Genomic DNA, 21764 nt, shown 5'->3' on the forward strand with positions numbered 1-21764 from the left:
GGTGAGCTATATGTTAAAAGTCCTTACATGAGTGAATAGGTGAGCTAAATATGTTAGAAGTGATGTATAAATTTATTGTATGACAAGGAGATTAACGTTGAGGTGGTTGGTGTGGTACTATAGTGGTTATTTGCCACAACTCACAAGTCTCAAGTTCAAGTCGGAATATAAAGAAAACCTTGAGTTGAAACGAAAACTCTGGCAAGGAAAAATTGTAATTTGATCATGGTCTGCAATTTAAAATTGCCTTCAAGTTATGGAGCCTAGAGAATTTACATAAATAGATTTCTTGCCTAATTCTGAACTCAGAAGTAAATTATTTATTTCCAATTCGATGAATCAAACTGAAAGCATCATATATTTCAACTTTTGCCATATTTAGTAAAAAAGCCGTGCAGAGTCTGCAGACAAATAATGATTAATGAACCCCTCCCCAAACGCCTTGAATTGAAAGGGTCAGTATACTGTGTACTTCGTGGGCCCCATTATTTATCCCCTAAAAAATCCCAAAGAGGAAATTTCCAGTAAATTCAAGATTTTTGTTAACTTGACCCAAAAGCTAAAAATACCTTCTGGTGTGTAAGAAGAGGAAGGTGTGTGCGCGTCTGTTGTGTATAAAGATATAAGCTTTCGCCTTTTGTCTTGAAACCCTAATCTTTGCACCCCATCCAAAATCATTGATTCCCCACCAGAACCAGAAAAAACAAACCCTAATTGGAGAATTTGGGGGCGGGTTGGGTCAAGACCCTAAAATTGCAAGTGTGCAAGTTGCAGCATCGATGAGAAGAGCAGGGGTTGGGGAGGAGGAGGTATCGGAGATCAAGAACACGGCGTAGATGCATGTCGCCGGAGTGAGCTTGGATCTGAACTGGTTCCTGCAATTGATATTCACTCTGTTCGTTTTAGCGTTTGGGGTGCTACACTTGGTCAAGAACACGGCGTCCAAGTACTTTGAGGTCGACGCCAATTTCGACGGTGGTGATCGGACGCCCCAAATGCCCGGCGTGCTCGTCAACGATCCCGCCTGCGCCGTCTGCGGCGGTTCCGGCGTCAAGAAGTGCTCTCGCTGCAAAGCCGTTAAATACTGGTAATTGGGTTTTCTTTAATGGCTGTAATTTCTTATCTGGTAATTAATTGTTGCTGTTTTTTTAATGAATTGTGGCAAAGGTTTAGTCTTTGATGATTTTACTTTGCTGAGTTAATTTAGATATCGTTTGTTGATCTAATATGGTATGTACAGCTTGTTATGTCAAGGATTTAGTCTTTGTGACTTTTAGTTTCTGGGTCCTTCATGTTGATTCTTTGTTGTCTTTGTAGTAATTACTGGCCAAATATTGCAGTTAATTAGGCTTTAATCGCAAAGAGGTTCTGCGCTATGCTGGGTATCAAATATACTGTAGATGTTCTATGGTTAGTGATCCATATCATAGATACCTTTTTGTTTTTTGTATTGAAATTGTATTAACATACAGGGGGTTTTATAAAAGGTTTGTATCAGGATATTCAAACTTTGCTGAATGGATGAATTGGTATTTGTATCAGGAAAATTATAGTCCTTTTTTTTCTTTTTCTTTTATCTTAGAGATGTTAATGTATGTTCATATCTGAAGTTTTTGTTCTATATCTTTGCTTGTTTTCTCAGCTCGCAAAAGTGCCAGACAGAACATTGGAGATCAGGTCATAAGACTGAATGCAATGATATACTGGCTGGCAGAATCAGCTCAGCTCAAAACACGTCGAGTAATGGTATATTTAAAACTCCTGTGCGTAAAAATTTCAAAGGAATTGCACTTGTTCCTACTCATGGAATCATCTCTAAGCGTTTCAAGCAGCCAAAAAAGGTAAAAGTTCTGGTTCTTTTTTCATAAGTAAATGCTGCTTTCATATTCTTTGTAATTTCTTATTGGACACCCAGATGCATTAACAGAAACCTAATTATTTTCAGATTCTTTTCCCCTATGATGAATTTGTTGAACTTTTCCATTGGGAGAAGGCCGGATTTTCTCCTTGTGGGCTCTTAAACTGCGGAAACAGGTTTGTGTTTATCATATTTATGGTTCAGTGAAATAATAATGCCATGCATGTATGTCTTCATGAACCTCCTATCTCTCTCTCTCTCTCTCTCTCTCTCTCTCATCATACACATTGTTTAGCCACAAGCTTGTTTATATTTCTAATGTCCTATTATTGCAGTTGCTTTGCCAACGTTGTTCTCCAATGCCTTTCATCCACTCGACCACTTGTTGCGTACTTGTTAGAGAAGGGCCATCGGAAAGAATGTACAGTCTCAAAACCATTCCAAACTGCTTTATTTTCCTTGCGGTTATGGCATTCTTCACTTATTTAACAGTTCTTGTTTGTTTGGTTTCCAGGCATACGGGATGAGTGGTGCTTCCTGTGTGAATTTGAAAGCCATCTTGAAAGAGCAAGTCGAAGTTCACAGGCCTTTTCTCCAACCAACATTATCTCTAGACTACCTAATATTGGTGGAAATCTTGGCTATGGGAGGCAGGAGGATGCTCATGAACTCATGAGGTTTGTGTTACTTGCACTATTTTATGGCTATTCTGTTCAATACATTGTTGAATTTAACAATCTAGTGGTATATGATGGTTGCTCATGTAAGTTCATTGTATTCTTTTGTAGGTTTGCCATTGATACAATGCAGTCAGTGTGTCTTGATGAGTTTGGTGGAGAGAAAAATGTTGATCCTCGCTCTCAAGAAACAACCATCATTCAACATATATTTGGTGGTCAGCTACAATCTCAGGTCATGCATCTTCTGGTCAAGCGATTTACGTCTTGCTGCCAAATCTGTGTTTTCTCTACTTGTAATGCTATGTTACTTACAATTGCCTGCAGTTATCTGGTTCTTATCTTTACAATTTTGAAAAAGAAAAAAGAAAAAATCGTTTTCTTAAGCTTTATGAATTTTCTTGCTGTTTTAGGTTTTGAGCCTTACTTGACACTCTTTTTTGTTGGTTTGTTATTGTTTTGTATACAATGGAAGGAAATGTTCTCTGGTATTAAGCATGTGGACTTTGTGTTTGAATGTGTGGTAGAAAGTATTCTTTTAAAGCAGATTTGATGCCTTCTTTATTATTTCACCCCTGCCAATTGTCTTCTGATGTGTTTTCTGTTTTTCGAATATTTTGCAGGTGATTTGTTCAAAATGCAATAACATATCAAACCAATATGAGAATATGATGGATTTAACTGTTGAGATTCATGGGGATGCTTCATCATTGGAGGAATGCCTAGTCCAATACACTGGCAGGGAGTCGCTTCATGGAGAAAATATGTACAAATGTGATGGGTATGAGTGCTTCCTAATTCTGATTTGTCCTTTCTAATATTTTTCTCCTCTTTCCCTTTTTGTGTTGCATTTATCTTAAGATGATTTTTTTTGTGTGGGGTTGTGTGTGTGTGTGTATTATGTACGACGTTCTCTGACTGTTGTGATTCAAGTCATTCAATAGATATATTCTATGTACTTTTCAATTCCATTTATTATTTTTTTATCTTTTCCATTATGTAGTTTCTTATGAGATTTGATATGTTGCTGCTAATAGGTGCAATGACTATGTCAAGGCTTGGAAGAGACTTTCCGTTAAACGTGCTCCAAATGTTCTGACAATTGCCTTGAAGAGATTTCAGGTTTCAACACTATACTCTTCTTATATGTGTTGTTTTGTTAATTGATTGAACCCTTCCCAAACAACTTCAATTGAATTAAAAACCTACATCAAGAAGTAAAATCAGTGCCTCTCTCAGTTCCATGAGTTCTTTTGTAGCTCTTATTGCGTCCTATTTAATAGTATATAGTAATTCAGAAAAGCAGTTAATCACCGACAGTCCTAATTGGACTTATAGTTGATAGATGAATGTGGTATTTTGGTCAGTTGGCAAGTTGGATTTTTAATATAACCGTCTATTGTTTGTTGCACACACTATGACAAATAACTAGGAATACCTTCCAAGTGAAGAATGCATAGCCACCATTACTAAGTATTGTAGAGGCTGTACCTTACATAAGTACCACGACTAAGAAGCATAATCTTTGAGTTGGTCACCCTGGTTGATACTTGGATCTTCTTCTTTGTTCTTGTCAAATTTGTAGGGATTGATATTTGTGTTTTACTGATCTACAAACTATTATGTTGACGAACATTTCAGAGTGGGCGCTTTGGGAAAATTAACAAGAGAGTTACATTCCCTGCGACGCTAGATCTCGGTCCGTACATGAGTGAAGTGGGAGATGGTACAGATATTTACAGCCTTTATGGTGTTGTTGTCCATGTGGATATGTTGAATGCTTCATACTTCGGTCATTACATCTGTTATACCAAGGATTTCCTTGGAAACTGGTACAGAATTGATGATTGCAAGGTAATTCCAATCCCTTTGATGACTTTTATGTGCATAATGTACCCGAGAAACTTGTTGGCTGACTTATTTTGCTACTTTTCACAGGTTACGACTGTTTATTTGGAAGAGGTGCTTTCTCAGGGAGCATATATGCTTTTATATAGCAGGTGCATATCTGTTTGTAGTATATTTAGTTTGAGGTAGTACCTTATACAAATGTGCTGTGGCGGATTGCAGATGCAAGTCCAAACTGACACTGTACATGGTAAGAAGCATTATGTTGGATACTCTCTAAAATGATCTTGCTTTTTCTGTCGTTTCACAGGGTTCAGGCACGATTACCTTGTCTAAGCATCCTTGAACCTCCAAGGAAAGAGGAGGAAATGCCCAATGCCACCCTTGAAGTACAGACTCTCCCAAATGAACCAGTTAAATGTTCTGCTATGGAGTCTGCAGATCTAACTCCCCATTATTGGTCTGAGCCACTGGACATTAGTCTGCCCCCACAAATAACCAACTGTGTAGAAGACTCATCTGCTGTACTAGAGCATTCTGATGGTATTACAAATGTGTCCAGTCTCATATCACCCTCATCTGCTTCAAAAGATGTTCACATAATTGAAGAAGCTACGGTCAATTCACAGTCAAGTCCATCCACTTCAGGGGAGATTTCTGGTTGCGAGAAGGTTCCTGTCACTACATCGGATCTGGATAAAGTAAGAACAGTTCCAAATGGCGTGGATGTAGCTAATGACAAACCATATCGGGCTGTGTCTGAGGAGGCATCAGAATGCTGTGAGAAGGATCGCTCTTCTGCAGATGATATGGAGTGGGAGTCGAGCACACTCGTGGCACAGGACGTTGAAGTTTGCAAAAGCAACGGAACAATTGATGCAGCGAATGAAACGGCTTCTCCAGTTGAACATCCGGGCTTAATGAATGGGAACGGATATCATAGATTAGTACAGATTGACGACGGGTAAACAATGAAAGGTGGATCTCTGAACAATAATTATTGGTTGTTCATAATTCTTTAGCTCCCCTCATCATCAGAAGAAAAGATTGAGCTGGGAAATTCTTGGTCTGGGGTTTCAATATTTGCAGAAACTCAGATGTATCTTAACAACTTAGTTGGAGAATCGTCATAATGTAATCGAAACATCATAATGAGTTGGAAGAGGTATTCTTTTTGGGTCTCTGTAGCTTCCATTCAATCTTAAACCTCCATTCTAGAACTTAAAGCTTCTCTTTTCAACAAACCAAGATTAACCCTTGACTATGAATTGGATGATTAACTAAAATTGATAGATCAAATTAAAGAAGGCCACTTGGAGACCCGGGCCTGGTAGGCATGGAGATCTCTGCGTTTAAAGCAAATGAAGAAAGCACAATAAAATAGGAACGTAATCAGCGGCTTTGTCAGTTTTGTCTTTTTTTGTTTGTATTCTAGTTTGAAAATTGCTTGGTTGGTTTGAGTTCTGGGACTCGAAGAAGAATCTGGTCTGGGCATTGACTTTGAAGACAGGACAGACAGTGTTTTATGTTCACGAGTGGCATGGCATCACATGAGGAAGAAGAGCCAGCGGCTTAGATTCCTTAACGAGGCCACGACTTGTCGCTTTTGCTTTGCCAAAACTGCAAAGGTCAGCATCTTATTTAGCCCCTTTGACAATGTGACCTTGTATTTTCTAGTTGTATTGTATTGTAATGCAAGCTATGCAACCGTGCCCAGATGCTCTCTCTCTCTCTCTGTCTTTCTCTTTCTTTTAGGTTAAAAACTTGCAAAAGAAGACTAAAGTGAGTACATAAATGTATTCCAAATGCCCTAGTCTTTGTTTGGGCTTTGGAATCCAAGGCCAAAGAGAAGAGGGTAGAGAGCAGAGTCAACTATATACTCTCACTCTATGAGTCTAAGCTACTTTCACACTGTGTATTGGGTGAGCGAGTATGAAAAGCAATACTCTCTTTTGGTTATAAAATTGGATTGAGAAAGCAAGGCAAAGCAAAACCCTAATTCCTCCGCTCGTGTATTCTCATTCGGTTTTGTAACAAAGTGTCAACCCTTGCAAAAAGAGCTACACAGGAAATTTCCCACCTTCCTTCCTCCTCACCTTTGCTTCTTTCTTTCTTTGCTTTGCTTTTTTGCTTTTCCTGTCAAACCCCAACAAAGTCTCAACGCCCATTTTAAAGACCCACCAACAAAGCCTTAGCTACTCTCAACTATCACTCTCTTGGTGTTTTTGTGTTTCTCCATTTCAGACTCACGGAGCACAAAGCCATACATAGCATCAGGTACATTTTCTTAGTTTCTCTCTGTTCTATCTTCTTTTTTTGTCTTCTTCTTGTTCATTGTGTTCTGTTCTTACTCCTAACCTCACTCATTTCTCTTGAATTTAAATTGTTTTGTTGGGTATTAGTTTAGTTTAGGCTATGTGTGAATGTGACTGACTAAGTTGATTCATTGGTCAAATTTGGGACTTTTGTGTATGTTGAGATCGATCTATGAAACTGTGTATGTTGGAATTCTGGGTCTGACAGTTGGAACCACCCTTCAACTTTCTTCTGGGTCCTAGTCTAGTCTATTTGATTTCTGTCTTGACAACCCAGATAATGCATTTTCTCATAAATGGGTACTGTTTTCAATCCCAATTTGTTTCTAATTGCTTGCTTGCCATTGTTTTTGAGTAACTTAACCCTCAGATTTTTCTTTATATTCTTGAAAGTTGGAATCTTTGTTCACTAGACTCCACAGTTTTCTTGAAAGTTGGAATCTTTATTCACTACATTCTGATATGTATTCGAGACTTATTGTGCAAGATGGGCATGGATATAGATTTCACAAGTAACACTCAGTCTTTTGGTTATTGCAGCTGGTTTTGTCTAATTAATGGAGCAAGAAAATTGCTCAGCTTTCATGATGACTCGGAAGAGAAAGTCCCAAGAAGAGAATTGCATTTCAAGCACATTTTTGATGGATGAGCTTAATGAAGACCTTCTTGAAGGGGTCCTGTCTAGGCTACCAATCTCTGCATTTTTCCGTCTTTCTTCGGTTTGCAAGAGATGGAAATCAGTTGCAAACTCTTCAAGTTTCAAGCTTGCCTGCTCCCAAATCCCTTCTCGGGATCCATGGTTCTTCATGGTCGACTCTCATCTCAATCGATCCATTGTGTTTGACTCTGCTGAAAAAAACTGGAAGAAACTTAACCATCCACCTCTCCTCCAGACAAACTCCAACTGCAATTCCATGCCTGTTTCAGCCTCTGGTGGCTTTATCTGTTTCCGAAATTCATATGGCAACTTTGTCGTGTGCAATCCTGTGACAGGGTCCTGCAATGAACAACCTCCACTCTATCCAGCCCTACAAAGCCTCACATTCCATGCCATTGTGATGAGCTCATGTCCCAACAAGCATGACCAGTCCTCTTACAGGCTTGTAGTTGTCTTTGGTGAGCTTCCGAAGCTGTCATTTAGAGTGTACAACTCAAGCAGCGGTTGCTGGGAAGAAGAGATCACCTTGTGCAAGAAGTTCAATGATGATGATAATTCAAAGGAACTTGATGATTCTACAGACTTTGACTCGAATGATGACAGTGCTGTTTACTTCCTCAGCAAGGCTGGAAATGTAGTGGCAACCAATATGCAAAGAAGCCCATCTAAGCAATACTCATCTGTTATCACTAACAAAGATGGTGAGGAAATAGTCCATTTCCTTAGCTCCTCGGGCTCAATCGTGGCTTGCAATCTGACCTCCAAGTGCTTCATTGAGTACCCGAGGCTACTCCCCGTTTTCTATGAGTACTCCATTGACTTGGTGGAGTGTGGAGGCAGGATGCTGGTGGTTCTGTTGTCGGAGTTCTTTGAAAGTGCGAGCCTTAGGGTTTGGTGTTATGATGAGGATGTTCGAAGTTGGCAACAAATTGCAGCAATGCCACCAGCAATGTCCCATGAGTGGTATGGCAAGAATGTGGATATCAACTGTGTCGGGGCAGGTGACCAGATATTGATTTGCTTAAGCTCAGCAGAGATTTCTAGCTGTGTTATGTGTGACTTGGCTGCTAATGAATGGGTTGAATTGCCCAAATGCTATGTGGATGGTGAAGCCATCAAGTTTATGTCTGCTTTCTCATTCCAGCCAAGGATTGAGGCTTCTCTATGATTTGGAGTGCTTGGTTTCTGATTTTTTTTCTTTGTTTTATTCTTTTACCGTGTATTGATTGTAATTCTTTAAAATTCTATTTGCACTGCTATTGTTTATGCAATTCTTAGCCGATGGAGAAGTCTTTATCTCTCTCTTTTACCTTGTACTTTTAGATTATATATTGCTAGTGTTCAATGAAACTGGACTGAAGTTTATAATGCAAATTGCTCTTGCATTTGTTTTCGTCTTCTGAAGAATAACGTCAATGTTACCGAATAGATCAATGCGTAGTACAATCGGAAAGAAGCTAATCCTGAATTAAGTCAGGGGTGTTCTTTATAAATGGTCCATGTTACCCTTGAGATTTGAAATTTAATCAATCTTGAGGGAGCAACATCACGTAGATACTTGATAGTTCATAGCATTGTGTTGATGTATTTGTGACCCACTTTTTTGTGAGGAGTGTGGAGTGTGGAGAATGCAGAAATTGTGTACCTTAGAAAGAAACAGACTAAATTGAAAAACCAGGGTGTCTACCACTACTAACATAGTTTCAAACAGAACTGTTTTTCTGCAATTGAGGATGTTTTCCCCAGTCTCTAACAAGCATATGCCAAAACTTCCACCAAGAGACTGCAAGTTTGATTACAAATCTTCTAAAACCATGAGATGAACCGAAATCCTCATGAAATCTAAATTTACATCTGAATGAACTTACGAAATCCTCATGAAATCTAAATTTACATCTGAATGAACTTAACCATCCTATGGAACATTGAAAACTCCTTGTGAAAGTCTCGTACCGCATACACACCGTCTGTGTAAATCAGCATCTCATCCAAAAAAGAACCATTCTTCAAGAGATACTTGGCTATCTCCCTCTCAGCCCACTGTCCCTTGAATCCACTTATGGAGATAGTCTTCAGGTGTGACAACAAGCAAATAGGCACATCCTTTGGCAGACCCCATTCACACCTTGGATACTGTCTTTCACATTCAGTTACCTGATCATATGAAATAAATATCCAAAAAAAGAGAGAAAAAGATCATGAAATAAGAATCAACTTTAACAGCTGCATACTGGGATAACGTTGCATTTAATGGAACCGATCTTACTTACATTTTCTAAGACCAAATCTTCAAGATTAGGTGCACAGTGCAGAAACTCAGGCAGCACTTCCCAGTAATTGCAATCCACAAGAACTAACCTCAGTTGTTTCAAATTATCAAAAGCAGGGAGACGCCAATCCTAGATGATAAATACAAATATTGTTCAGGTAAAAAGTGCTGATATAAAAAATAGAATGAAATAATAGAGATGCATCTTTTCTCATATATGTTGGATGATTGGAATGTCAACGAAGGTGCTCAAACTCCTAATGTGACTTTATAAGGGAATGAAATTTTCAAATCCTCTTGTACAGTTACACTCTATTACTCTACTTGACTTTGTGTCAAAGCAGAACCAAATTAGTAATCACCACATGATAGACTCCGATTTATCCATCTTGGAGATAGGAGATGACCTTTTTAAAGTTTTATCCTGGAATCTATCGTAACAAGTATAGAGTAAAAGAACAAAAGCTCAGATATACTAACCTTTGACCAAGGAGCCAAAAGAGACAGATATTTCACATTAGAAATTCCAACCAGAAGCGCAGTTGCACATGAGGGAAAGTGAGGTGGATTTTTTGCTCTAGAATCTCTGACATCAATACTAGCATTAACTAGGGACTTGGCTCTCCCCATGAGAACATAATTTGTGAAACCATCCTTTTTGAGATCAAGTTTTTCAAGCTTTGGGGCATCAATATAAACATTGATACGAGTCTCAAACTGTTCATACTCATGACCTCTTCTTGACCTCGCCATCCCCACTTCAAGACTTATGTTCAGCGTCTTCACTTGAGGCACAGAAACATTGAAATTGTAACCTATATCAGTGTCTCCATTTTTCACTTTTCCGTCAATAGTTAGATCTTCAAGCACAGGGCAGTAAGAAAACAGCTTCCCCATTAAATATAGATTATCACTAGAAACTCTAACATGGAGGACCTTCAGACTTGGGAAACAGCCTGATGTAGGAGGATCAATAGCAAAGTCGAAGTCCCACAGGCACAGCCCCAAAACCCTCAGTGTCTTGCACATTAATATGCACCGAGGTATCCAAAAAATACTAGGCACATGGAATGCAAGTTGTAATTCAACAACATTGCGCCTAGCAACGGCGCAAATCCAATCCTCAATGACAGGTAAATGATGGGGTGTGCCAACCGACAGAGAGAATTTGCCAATGTCTATTGCGTCCCTTGAATAGAGCACACTGCTGACAAACCTTGCAAAACGATCACAACGAGGGCGACGAAGTCGAACATCATTATCAGCATCATCAGCAGGAAAATCTCTTCGGTCGTAGAAGTCCAGATTGGGAACCGAGGTCCACAAGTTGTTCCATCTTTTAGACAAAACGGAGGTCCTCACAGAATCTAATGTGGGCATGCAGCTAAGTATGTGACGAACTAGTTCATCAGGCAATGCACTGATCCTATCAATCGAACCCATTTTTTCTACCCTTTTCTTCTTGCCGGTCTGAACACGCATTTCTTCTACCCTACTCTATCTATCAGCTCAAAATTTCTTAGAAAATAACAACAAGGCTCAGAATGAAACACAAAGGCACTCGTTGATTGATTTGAACCAAACTAAGCAAAATGAAAGGAGGCAACTTTACCCGAAACGTGATCTCATGATCAAAGATGTAAAAAGATGAAGGAACTCAACCGCCCCATTTCCGTTTTCACCTGCTAAGCTCAGGTTGGTGTCTCTTTTCTGAGTTTTGAACTGCGTTTATCGGCCTTTGACTCTTTTTAAGCTTTGCTTCGTATTCTCTTTTCTGGGCTTTTCCTTATGTGGGCTTACTGCACACAGGATTACTACTTCTCGTTCTACTTGAAAACTGGGCCCATTCTAAAACTCATAAGTGATTTTCTTTTATCACCGGCCGGATCGACTGCGAATCAAATCAGTGTGACAGAAAAATAAGAAGCAGCATTTTCGGAGCGAATGAAGAGAAGGAAAAAAAAAAAATTCATTCAGAACTACCACGAATTAGTTGACAAAACACTACTGCAAGCTTGCTTCACGATTTGTGGTCAAGAGTCAAGATGGATAATGCGTCAACAACAAGTGCTCAATTGAAAGCAAGAGAAAATACACTTAAGAGATAGAAAAATATGATTAATTGGGCGTACTAATCACGTGACCCGTCTGCCATACTTATTTTCAAGAGACTACAGGTTGAAATGTACTGGGCCGGGCCCATTTTCAGAGATATGGGCCTCTATGTATCTGAACTCTCAAAGGGGAAAGTAACAAACGACGTTGGAAATGGTGTCGTTGAATTGGGGCTCCACACCTTGTTCGTTTCGGTTTCGGTTTCGGTGACCTCCTCACCAAGCCAACCTCCGCAAATATAAACACAACCCAGCTCGATCATCATCCAATTCCAATTCCAATTGCATCTTTCTTCTTCATCATCAAAATTCAAAACCAGTCATTCACACAGAGAAGCCAGTCCAACCCAAACACGATGGATTTCGAAGATGAACAATACCTGAAGCAAAGACTAGACGAATTGCAGAGAGACGTCTCCAAGAAGCAAAAGTTCGAACCCGCCGTCGCCGCCCTCGTCTCTCTCCTCCGCGACCGCTACTCCAACGCCTCCCAGCCGCTTCGCAAGTCCTACTACACCGTCATCTCCCGCGTCGCCACCGTCTTGAAGACCCGATACACCTCCCCCGGTTTCTGGGCCGCCGGGCTGGCCCTCTTCCGCCTCGCCCTAACCCTAGTTTCCGACCCGGCCGAGAAGAATCAATTACTCAATTACATTTCCGAGGCCGAGAAGGTCGTTCGTCAAGAAGACGAGCCTCCCAATCTCTCGCCGCCGAATCAAGGTTTTAGATCTCTCCGAATTTCAGAGCTCGATTCCGATTTGGTATTTTTCTAATCGAAAATTTTGAATTTGTGGAAAAACTTAGGGTTTCTTTTCGAGGGGCATCTGACGGTGGATCGGGAGCCGCCGCAACCGCAGTGGCTGGTCCAGTCGAATTTCATGGCCTCCGCCGCCACTCTCTTAGCCGCCGAGTCTTCACGTTCGGGTCGACCCGAACCCGAGACCGGCGACAACAACGACGACTCCGAGAGCGCGGCGAATCTGCTGCAGTCGCTAATCGACAACCTTGACAGCGTTTTGCCGCCGGGGATTTTGGACGACGTGAGAGGAGCGCCGAGGGTGCCGCCGGCGAGTAAGAAAGTGGTGGCGAATCTTCCGGTGATTACGATTACGGAGGAGAAGCTGGAGAAGCTGGGAACAGACTGCTGCATTTGTAAAGAGATTTTGGTTGTGAATGACAAGATGCAGGAATTGCCTTGCAAGCACACTTTTCACCCACCATGTTTAAAACCTTGGCTGGTAATTATTGTTTGTTGTAAATGTTATAATGTAGATCATAATGTGATTTGCTTTGTGTCTTGTTTCGATTCAAGTAAGTGAAAGAGTGTGATTGATTTTGGTTGTGCAGGATGAGCACAATTCGTGTCCAATATGCCGGCATGAGTTGGAGACTGATGATCATGCATATGAGAGCTGGAAGGAGAGGGAGAGGGAGGCTGAAGAAGACAGAAAAGGCGCTGCCAATGCGGTTCGGGGTGGTGAATACATGTATGTTTAATGTTTGGAAGAGGATTTTGTTTATGGGAATAATAATTTGTCCAATTTGCAGCTTCAATTATAAGTAATATTCATTCCATCACATTCTACTGGCTGTGAATCCAACTGGATGTGTTGTATCTCTGTTGTAATTTAGACATTGAATAGAGTACATGTTGCCAGTTTCTCTTCTTTATAAGTGATATCCTTGAAACCGCACGGTTTATGTTCATATCTTCTTGAGAATGATGTTTGTGATGCAATGGCTTCTTATAACTGATGGAATCAGATTACGGGGTTCATTTGTTGGGTTTTTTCACTCTAGACTTATATCTCCTGCTTATGACTTGAATGGTATAATTACACCGGGTACCTGAAATGTAATGGGATTTGGCAAGGTTTGGTTCCCATTTCCAAACTTTTTGTTGCCACTTTAGTCACAGGGGATAGAGATTTGAGAGCAACCATTTCTTTAAATTTCAGAGCTTAATTTAGGGTCTAGGATTTTAGACTGCTAGGTACAAGGGTGCTTCAACCTTTAACATGCTTAAAATTCTGGTTATTCGGATCGACATGATAAAGGTCAAAGGCAGTGGCGGATCCAGAATACAAAAGTCGTCTAGGCTAATTAGAAATACACTATTGCACAGTACTTAAAAAAAAAAAAACTGCAGAGTAAAGGAAACTTGACATCAACAGCATGACTTGAAAGTTGGAACCCTCCTAAGCTACGCTAGACACGTACGTTAATAGTAGTACTCTGCAAAATAATACTCTGCAAACTTGTTTTACTCTCATTTTAGCCACTAGAGGTTTATATTTCCTATACATAGACGAGGGCAAAGTGTCATGTTTGAACAAACCAACAGTGGGTATCGAAAAAGAGGAGGAGAAATCATAGACATATTGATAGGAGATGGATCTTAACGGTACAGTTAATCCTCATAATCAACCAGAGTAAGTAGCTCGGTATTTTTGTCTTTGCCGTTTATCTTCTTTCTCACTAGTTTCTGCTTGTTTAGCAGATGGTCAAGTCAGTCATCGGGGAGTCCATCGATCAAAGATGACCAGATCATCGAGCTCGTCTCCAACTGGTGCCGCACTGCTGTCAAGGAGACGAGGACTCGAGTTAGTCGAGTAGCTGCATATAATTTTTTGTTTTGGGGGGCTAGTATGGATTGAAGGGAAATATACATATACTTGAGAGTTTTTGGACCAAAATTCTGCCTAGACTACAGCCCATACAGCCTTCTATGTGGTTCCGACACTGGTCAAAGGTGCAGCTTTAGTTCAATGATATATTGTTAAAAAGCATTTGAAGTACTAGAGCCATTGGAGCTGAACAATCTGTTGTTCATATTTTGGTTACTTGGGTCCAACTAAATATGCTTAACATTCAGCCTCGCCTAACAAAGTTTCTGCTACATTTGGACAATCTGTATGTTTTCTTTACTGCCGCATTATGCATGAGTCCGGAAGATATACAATAGAATTGGACACATATTCTAATTGAAATGAACAGCTAGATAACATGAAGTGCACTTTTTAATTATTAAAATATTATTAACTAAAAATATTAAAAACTGAGATCACCTAATAAGTGTCAAACTTGCATCGGCATATAGGAAAATTTTCACTGAAATTAGATCGATTGTTATTGTTCATCGGCTAAATCGGGCTACTAGACTAAACGAGCCCATTCCAAAGGTGGGCCCGAACCTGAAAGAGACGTAATAAGATTCATACTTGACAAGTTGACATCACAGAAAATGAGAATGATTCGGCTTTGTAATTAACGTGAAATCTAGTGGCTGTCGAAAATTTGCTATTTGAGGCAAACGGTTGTTGCAACCGTGGCACAACCGTAAAACAGAAACCCAAATCGCTCTTCTGCTTATCTCACTCTTAAGTCTGAACTCATCTTAGTTTAGTATACCAAACCCGTCCATCTTATAATGGAAGTTACCACTTCGTCTTCCTCCGCCAAATTTGGATGCGCATACGACTTCCCTCAATTCCAAATCAAACGTCATGGCCATAGTTGCTTCTTCCGATTTCCATGGAAGAGCAGAGCAGTTGTTGCAGTGAGCTCAACTTCATCCACTACCAACACCACCACTAGTGTCAGTAATGGGTATGTGGGCCCAGGCATCCGAAACTACACCCGGAGCGGTTCTTGCTTGCTGATCCCTCCGCCGGCCGGCAAGAAGCCCCGGGCTATCATCAAGTTTCTGGGCGGTGCCTTCATCGGAGCTGTTCCTGAAGTCACTTACAGGTCCCAACTCCACCAAAGTTTTGTTCTTTTTTTATTTTTTTCCTCCCATTGTTCATTTTGTTATTGAGGGATGGAAGTTTATGTGGAATTTGATTCTTGCAGCTACTTGACTGAGCTATTGGCCAAGGAGGGGTTTCTGGTTATTTCAGTGCCGTATAATGTGACCTTTGATCATGTCCAAGCTGCTCACCAAGTCTATGAGAGGTTCAACTCTTGCTTGGACACCGTCTTAGCCTCTGGATTGCCCGATGTTGATCTATCACCTGCCCAACTAGCTGAGTTGCCAGTGTTTTCTGTTGGCCATAGGTAATTAGAATTGAGTGGTTTCGATGTTTTTATCATTTTGCAGTATTGGTTTGATGACTTGTCTTTCCGTTTTTGTAGCAATGGTGCACTACTCCAAGTGCTCGCTGGGAGCTATTTCTCCGATAAAATCCCAAAGGTAGGGTTTGTTTTACAAGATTTTTTGGTGTGTAGGTTATGGAGTGTTGTTTGTTGAGTTTGACGAGCAATATTGTGTCCTGTGGTAGTAAGGCTAATGCCATAATCGCATACAACAATAGACCAGCAACAGAGGCTGTCCCTTACTTTGAGCAGGTGATTAATACCTGATTCTACTATATGTTGGAATTTTGGATATAGGTTGCTAAAATCTGATAATGCTATTGTGCAGCTTGGACCGTTGGTTAATCAGATGGTCCCTATTGTAGAAGCATCTCCTGTTCCTTCCATGGCAAGGACTGCCTCAGGTAGCTTCCTGATCGACATGTGTATACCATTACAGTATAAAGTTTCGTTTCTTTTTTTTTTTTTTTCTGTTCTAGTTATGGGTTGCACATTGGCTTACTTATAGGAGTAGATCCATGCCTTGCTTTCTGTTTACTGAGCTAGTCTGTCATGCCACAAGAATGATTTACTTTTCCTGGAAGAACATTTACTGCTTATATTCCTCGTAATCCATTTAGTTATCATTGATGTTGTGTGTACAGATATAAACTATTTAGAAATACTTTCATTTATCAAGTCAGTTCGGAAAGGAGTGTTGATCAATACTATGTTCTGTATTTATTTGTATTGGTTCATGAGAGTAAGTTCAGAACCTTTTTATCCCATGATGTTATTTCTTCTGGTAAGGCACATTTTCACCTACCTGCCTCCACATTTAGTATCCATCTTCTTCTTCCAATCCTTTGACCCTTTAACTGAGCTATTGAATTTGACTGGCATGCCGTGTCATAAAATGTGGGATTTCAAGACAGTGTAATAGATATGTATCTGATGCTCCCTCTTTTCACAACTTCCCATATCTAGGAGATGCATGGAAGGCTCTAGTTGATGCAGCTGGAGCAGTTCTACCAGACAATGAAAAGGAAACTCTAAATTCACTCACCAAGTTTGTTGATCAGTTGCCGTTGGTGCTGAATGAGGTATCTTAATATCTTTATGGTTCAGAAGATAATCCAGTTGCCTATAGGAATCATTGGTCTGCTTCATTCAACTAGCAATGGTCCTTGAAATAATCTCTTAATTCATAGTAAAATTGTCGTGCTTATAGAAGAGTTGCTCATTGCACCAGTACAAACCCTGTTTTGTTTTTGTTTTTGTTTTTGGTGGTCTTGGAAGAATTCGTTCACTTATACTTAAACACATAATATCAGAGTTTAGTTCTGTGGATTTCAGCCTTGCTTATTCTATAAGAAGTGAATCTTTCTGTCAGGTAACCCAAGGGACATCAGAGTTTAGGCCAACACCCTCTGAAAATCGTGAATTTTTTAAGAGCTCATACAATGTGAAACACACTCTACTGGTATGGATGATGTCCCACTATTACTATTCCGTATCATAATCAAATTCGATGGCAATAATCTATATGTACTCTGGTTTCAATATACTGCTTTTGCTATAGGTGAAGTTCAAATTTGACGGAATTGATGAGACAGATACTCTCGAGGACACATTGAAGCCTCGTGTGGAAGCTATTGGTGGGACACTAGAAAAGGTCGAGATAAGTGGTAACCATATCACACCATGCGTCCAGGTGAACTTGATTCTTGTTTGCTCAATATATTTCTTTTTTATCCAAAATTTTGAGTGAGCTTTGGTAGTTTAGGTGTCATTCATAACAAGTTCAACCAAATACTAGCCACATCCAAAACAGGTGCAGAAATTAGATTGTAGGATTTGTACTTATAGATGCTATTTTTGCCTCTGAAGTTAATTGAGAATTGCGTCGTAATACTTGAACAATCTCAATCTCGTAGAATATAGTCTTCACATCTAACTGCATTATCAGCTTCATTGCTACTTTCTCTTAATTAGAAGCTCTCAAATTTGCCATCCATTATCTTTATGTATCCTCATTTATGGTATTTTCAGGAGCCCAAGTGGCAAGTAGGTGCCTTGTACACTCCTGCAGATGCTATTGCTCAGAGTCTTAAAACTCTTTCACTAAATGATGTTAGAGTCCTATCAAGAACTATAATCGACTGGTTTCGAGGTTTTGAATATTGAGGCAGCTATTTTGAAAGAAAGATATACACATTTTGACTCCCCTAAACCCTTGAAGGAAGTAGAATTAGTATAATTGTCATCCCAATAGCTGGTTTGCTTGTATATTATAGCTGACTGCTTGTTCAGTGGTGCTGGTCGGTATGTTGTATATTGTGCCTATCGGTATCACAATGGGTTGGGTTTTTATTACCTCTGCATTTTCTGAATGTTGGGCCTGCTATCTAAGATCAATTTCTTCACTTTCTCTTGGTCAAATTTACCAGGGTGTAATTCCTCTACGGTAAAATCCCATTTTGCGATGAGAGGTAAAACTAGTAATGAAAAACCTCTTGAGCATGTGAAAATCAATAAAACTTAATGCTCCATAGGACCTATAGATCTATTATGAACAAAGCCCTGGGTCAACAATAGGGGGCCATGGTCTTTTTTTTTTCTTCAATAATTTTCTTAAATTATTATTACATGGCTTCAAGAATAGGTAAAATCAGACGACATCACATGGCTTCAAGAATCACTCTACCAATGAACTACAAATAGATGAACACAATTTTGTTGTTATTATTACTGAAATTTTTACTAAATGATTCAACAATTTGTAATTTTGCAAATTTGTATGCGTAAATCTTTTATATAGACATAAAACTTTGAACGGTACTTTGACCACGTACGTATCAAGTGTGATAGCAATTCGATCCCACCCAGAACGTATCTATCTGTATATAATACCATTTTCCTTCAGTTCAGATATTCATCCAGAATCATGCTATACAGTACGGATTGCAAATGAACGGGACGGGGTTTGTGATTAAGGAGCAAGTAGCCCCATTCTTATTTGTGAGTTATTAATTATATGCATGCACCATTCTGTTGCTTTTGCATGCATGTCACCGGTCACCCGGCCAGCGGCCCTTATCATGTTGCCGCATTTAATTTAATTGATAAGAAAAATCAAAACCAAAAACCCTAGCTAGCGGCTATGAGATCATTATATTCATCTCAATCCTGTAAGAAATATATCATCAATAATATTACGCTGATGGATAAGACGATAAATATGAAAATGTAGCAGTTAGAGAGGAGGAAGACTGGAGAGTATCTGGCTGTTTGTGACCACCGTAATGATTCATATAGGTAGTTTGGGCCATAGCCATAGGTTGGTAGCGTGATATAGATGAGAAATATATATACGGGTAGAAATTATATATCAGGATTGATTTTGCTTAGTTTCTATTGGTTGCAACTTGTTAATTACAAGCCAAGTAGTTAAGGCAGAGGCATAGCTCCTCTGAATTGTGATGCTTTTTCTGGCCGGTGATGGATGATCGATCAATTTCTTTCTAGAAAACACTGTAGCGACTATCCTGCGTCGAAAGGGCGGGCTCGATCAGAGAGAGAGAGAGATGGTAATGGTCGACTTTTGGTTATGGTCCACCGCTACCCCCACCCCCACTTATAGCGGATAGTGACTTTACATTTAGGGGGTTAAATGATCGATCAAGTGGGAACATCATCACCATTCACCAGAGGCTCGATATATTGATCGCTTCTGTGTGTGAACTGTGAACAGTTGACGACCTAATTAACCTAGCTAGCTAGCTACTACTTGCATGAATCCTCTGCTACCTCTCTCAGAGGTCCGTAGCTAGCTAGCTAATTCCACTTTCAACATTTAACACACCAACAACAACATATGTTTGCATGATTCTAATCTCATGTGCTATTGCTCTACTTTGCTTAACGCCCATACTTGTACTATTACACTGCTAATAAAGCTAGCAGTTACACTTGACCGTTACACAGTTATATTGTATTGTGTTTACACTTTAAACTCATCAAAATTATTATAAAATTAGAATTTCATCTTTAAACTAATCAAATGCATATCGCTACCCTCCTCCTCTACGTACATTGCCCAAATCAAAAGCGTCAATGGAGATGGATTGACTGACATGACACCGATTTCATGAACGTAGATGGCGGAGGAGAAAGCCTCAGAGCCGTTCTTAAACCGTCTACTAAAGCTTGTGTGGTTTGTGACATTAATCGTAAAAATTGACATAATAAATAAGGGAAAATCTCTTAGAAAAAAAAAATAGAAAATAAATAACTGAGGTGCCGAAGATAGTAAAGTTTGGGGTATTGATGGAAGGCGCAGGCTTTTTGGGCTTAGGTAGGGCAGGGTCACATCTGCTGCTGCCTATACTCTGTTCCTTTGGCCATATCCCACGTGGCAGCTTCGTTCTGATTGGAGCTTAAAAATCCGCCCACGTGGCAGCCTCAGTGTCAGCATCTTCGGTGGCAATTTGCCGTTGATTATGACGCGTCACATCTTGTCCTCAGTCTTGGCAGGCAGTCCCACCCACCCTTCTTTTTAACTAATTATTTCTATAAATAAATGAACCGCACCAGTCACCACCAACCTGCCCTCCCCGAAAAGGAAAAGGTCAAATCTATTGCAAAATGAGTTAATTTCCCCATTTATTTCTCTTTTGAGAAAATTATATAAAATTAAGGTCGACTCCTAATTTCAGTATCCGACTATACAAAAGTATCACTTTGGTACTCCAAGTTTAAAGTCCGACCCAACAATCGTACACGCCGTTATTAACGATGTTAAATCTTGTGCCACTTAGCACATTTTGAGAGATATTTTGGTCACTCCATGTCTTAATCAAGATATTTTTATATTTTTAATTCATTGCAACTTGGTTTCTCTCTCCTTGATTTCTCCCCATTTTGTTCTCTTCATCTTTTAGAAACATTGAGAACCTAGAATACAGCAAAACCGACTCTCCCCCATAACAGCCGTGGTTCCATCCTGATTCTGACGACCCAGCTGGCGATCCCCACTTAGCCTGCCGAATCCCAAAGCAGAGGCCGCCGTTTTGGGCTCGCAGGAACACAATTGAGTCACTGGCGACGAGCTTCTTCTAGTTCACGAACGTGCTTCACCCGGTCGTTAGCAAATGCCGACGAGGGGTGCTGCATTCTGGCTCAATAAATGCCGGTCATCTACTCCGGCGGGTCGGCGGAGTGGTCGAGCCTCTGAAAAATGGTTTCTGCGCAGTACCTAGGGACGGAGAAGTCGCCGCCATTGTTGGCGTCGGACTGTGTCAGAGTTTTAGCGAAAGAAGAAGGCTTTTCCAGATTGTCAGACCCATCAGAGTCCACAGAGCCTTGGTCCTGAGCAAAAAACTTGTTGCTCTCGGAAGGGACGAGCCGGATTCTGGTGAAGACCTCGTCGGTTTCTGGGTCGGCCACGTATTCCCTCACTGTTCATCTCTCTCTCTCTCTCTCTCTCTCTCTCTCTGTGCAACAAGGTTTACGAATTTCAGAGATAAATTTATAAAGTTTGTGTATTGTGTTTGTAAACTGCGATTCCATGGATTGTTGGGATTTCTTAGGTTACGGTTTAGGTTAGTGGTGGTGGACAGGTGGAGAAGTTGGTTGTGATTTGGGTGGAATTGTTGAATTTGGGTTTGATTGAGAGAGAGAGTGTAAATTTGGGTTGAAGTGACCCAATTACCCTTCAGGTTTTGCCACGTGACTGGGCTCTTAACACTGTTATGGACGGTGTGTACGATTGTTGGGTCGGACTTCAAACTTGGGATACCAAAGTAATAATTTTGCATAATCGGGTACTAAAATTAGGAGTCGGCCTTAATTCGGATATTATTTATATAATTTTCTCTTTTATTTTTAACTAAACTTTTCATCCATTTTTCTCACAGACATGGTGCTTTTGTCATTGGATTAGATAGAGG

General features: G+C 40.1%; 5 protein-coding genes across 8 annotated transcripts; 4 read left to right on the top strand and 1 right to left on the bottom strand.

The window, feature by feature from the left end:
• The first annotated feature begins 556 nt into the window (after nucleotides 1-556).
• LOC112169986 (ubiquitin carboxyl-terminal hydrolase 18) lies at nucleotides 557-5564 on the top strand. Of its 2 annotated transcripts, XM_024307119.2 has the most exons (12): nucleotides 977-1087; nucleotides 1341-1410; nucleotides 1643-1841; nucleotides 1946-2034; nucleotides 2194-2279; nucleotides 2373-2535; nucleotides 2647-2770; nucleotides 3159-3316; nucleotides 3573-3657; nucleotides 4177-4389; nucleotides 4474-4535; nucleotides 4694-5564. In XM_024307119.2, exons 2-12 carry the CDS (start codon nucleotides 1376-1378, stop codon nucleotides 5349-5351), a joined length of 1872 nt encoding a protein of 623 aa, XP_024162887.1. In that variant the 5' UTR covers nucleotides 977-1087; nucleotides 1341-1375; the 3' UTR covers nucleotides 5352-5564. The 2 variants fall into 2 exon arrangements, with proteins under 2 accessions (XP_024162886.1, XP_024162887.1); XM_024307118.2 differs by lacking the exon at nucleotides 1341-1410 and having other exon boundaries at nucleotides 557-1087.
• Nucleotides 5565-5704: 140 nt separating this feature from the next.
• On the top strand, nucleotides 5705-8725 carry LOC112169987 (F-box only protein 13). 2 transcript variants are annotated; one of them, XM_024307120.2, is made up of 2 exons: nucleotides 5705-6660; nucleotides 7239-8724. In XM_024307120.2, the coding sequence occupies exon 2, from the start codon at nucleotides 7256-7258 to the stop codon at nucleotides 8522-8524; it is 1269 nt and encodes a 422-aa protein (XP_024162888.1). In that variant the 5' UTR covers nucleotides 5705-6660; nucleotides 7239-7255; the 3' UTR covers nucleotides 8525-8724. The 2 variants fall into 2 exon arrangements, with proteins under 2 accessions (XP_024162888.1, XP_040363849.1); XM_040507915.1 differs by lacking the exon at nucleotides 5705-6660 and adding an exon at nucleotides 6668-6998 and having other exon boundaries at nucleotides 7239-8725.
• Nucleotides 8726-9018: 293 nt separating this feature from the next.
• Nucleotides 9019-11349, bottom strand: LOC112172630 (F-box/FBD/LRR-repeat protein At1g16930). Its single transcript, XM_024310033.2, has 3 exons — nucleotides 10106-11349; nucleotides 9627-9755; nucleotides 9019-9510 (listed from the first exon to the last, which is right to left on the bottom strand). Exons 1-3 carry the CDS (start codon nucleotides 11105-11107, stop codon nucleotides 9247-9249), a joined length of 1395 nt encoding a protein of 464 aa, XP_024165801.1. The 5' UTR covers nucleotides 11108-11349; the 3' UTR covers nucleotides 9019-9246.
• A 610-nt stretch (nucleotides 11350-11959) lies between these two features.
• On the top strand, nucleotides 11960-13446 carry LOC112173844 (E3 ubiquitin-protein ligase AIP2). The gene is made up of 3 exons (XM_024311532.2): nucleotides 11960-12459; nucleotides 12544-12977; nucleotides 13087-13446. The coding sequence occupies exons 1-3, from the start codon at nucleotides 12096-12098 to the stop codon at nucleotides 13234-13236; spliced, it is 948 nt and encodes a 315-aa protein (XP_024167300.1). The 5' UTR covers nucleotides 11960-12095; the 3' UTR covers nucleotides 13237-13446.
• A 1581-nt stretch (nucleotides 13447-15027) lies between these two features.
• LOC112172729 lies at nucleotides 15028-18255 on the top strand. 2 transcript variants are annotated; one of them, XM_024310194.2, is made up of 9 exons: nucleotides 15032-15489; nucleotides 15592-15795; nucleotides 15874-15931; nucleotides 16024-16086; nucleotides 16163-16238; nucleotides 16801-16916; nucleotides 17207-17296; nucleotides 17396-17527; nucleotides 17866-18255. In XM_024310194.2, exons 1-9 carry the CDS (start codon nucleotides 15170-15172, stop codon nucleotides 17998-18000), a joined length of 1194 nt encoding a protein of 397 aa, XP_024165962.1. In that variant the 5' UTR covers nucleotides 15032-15169; the 3' UTR covers nucleotides 18001-18255. The 2 variants fall into 2 exon arrangements, with proteins under 2 accessions (XP_024165963.1, XP_024165962.1); XM_024310195.2 differs by lacking the exon at nucleotides 16024-16086 and having other exon boundaries at nucleotides 15028-15489.
• Nucleotides 18256-21764: the final 3509 nt, after the last annotated feature.

Source organism: Rosa chinensis, chromosome 6 (genome assembly GCF_002994745.2).
Source record: "Rosa chinensis cultivar Old Blush chromosome 6, RchiOBHm-V2, whole genome shotgun sequence".
NCBI classification, from domain to species: domain Eukaryota; kingdom Viridiplantae; phylum Streptophyta; class Magnoliopsida; order Rosales; family Rosaceae; genus Rosa; species Rosa chinensis.